Source organism: Charadrius vociferus, unplaced genomic scaffold (assembly GCF_000708025.1).
Source record: "Charadrius vociferus isolate BGI_N301 unplaced genomic scaffold, ASM70802v2 scaffold678, whole genome shotgun sequence".
Taxonomy (NCBI): domain Eukaryota; kingdom Metazoa; phylum Chordata; class Aves; order Charadriiformes; family Charadriidae; genus Charadrius; species Charadrius vociferus.
The window spans coordinates 10,380-10,892 of NW_009649452.1; the positions used below are offsets into that span (position 1 = coordinate 10,380).

General features: G+C 67.3%; 1 protein-coding gene across 1 annotated transcript in view; it reads left to right on the forward strand.

Moving 5' to 3' along the window:
- Window positions 1–18: 18 nt before the first annotated feature.
- Window positions 19–513, forward strand: part of LOC104290583 (zinc finger protein 850-like) — a gene marked incomplete at its 5' end in the record, with an annotated part of 11,578 nt that continues 11,083 nt past the window's right edge. The window contains one exon of the mRNA XM_009889696.1: window positions 19–484. Coding sequence (XP_009887998.1) covers window positions 19–484 — 466 coding nt within the window. The remainder of the gene's footprint in view (window positions 485–513) is intronic.

Here is a 513-nt window from a genome sequence, read left to right on the forward strand (position 1 = left end):
CGCCTGCGGGGTGGGCAGCGCCGCGGCCCCCGGCACCGAGCCGGCACGGCGTCCCCGCAGCCAGGCGGCCGAGCGTCCCTTCGCCTGCAGCGAGTGCGGGAAGAGCTTCCAGCACCGGGGGAACCTCATCACCCACCTGCGGGTGCACACCGGGGAGAAGCCTTTCGCCTGCACCGTCTGCGGCAAGAGCTTCAGCCAGAAGGGCGACCTGATGCGGCACCAGCGCATCCACACGGGCGAGAAGCCGTTCGAGTGCACCGTCTGCGGCAAGAGCTTCTGCTCCAAGCAGACCTTCATCCTGCACTGGCGCATCCACACGGGCGAGAAGCCCTTCTCCTGCAGCGAGTGCGGCAAGAGCTTCAACCGCAAGGCCAACTTCATCACCCACCAGAAGATCCACCGCGGCGAGCGCCCCTTCATCTGCGCCGAGTGCGGCAAGGGCTTCTGCGCCAAGAAGACCTTCATCCTCCACCAGAAGATCCACATCGGCGACCGGCCCTTTGGCTGCTCCGA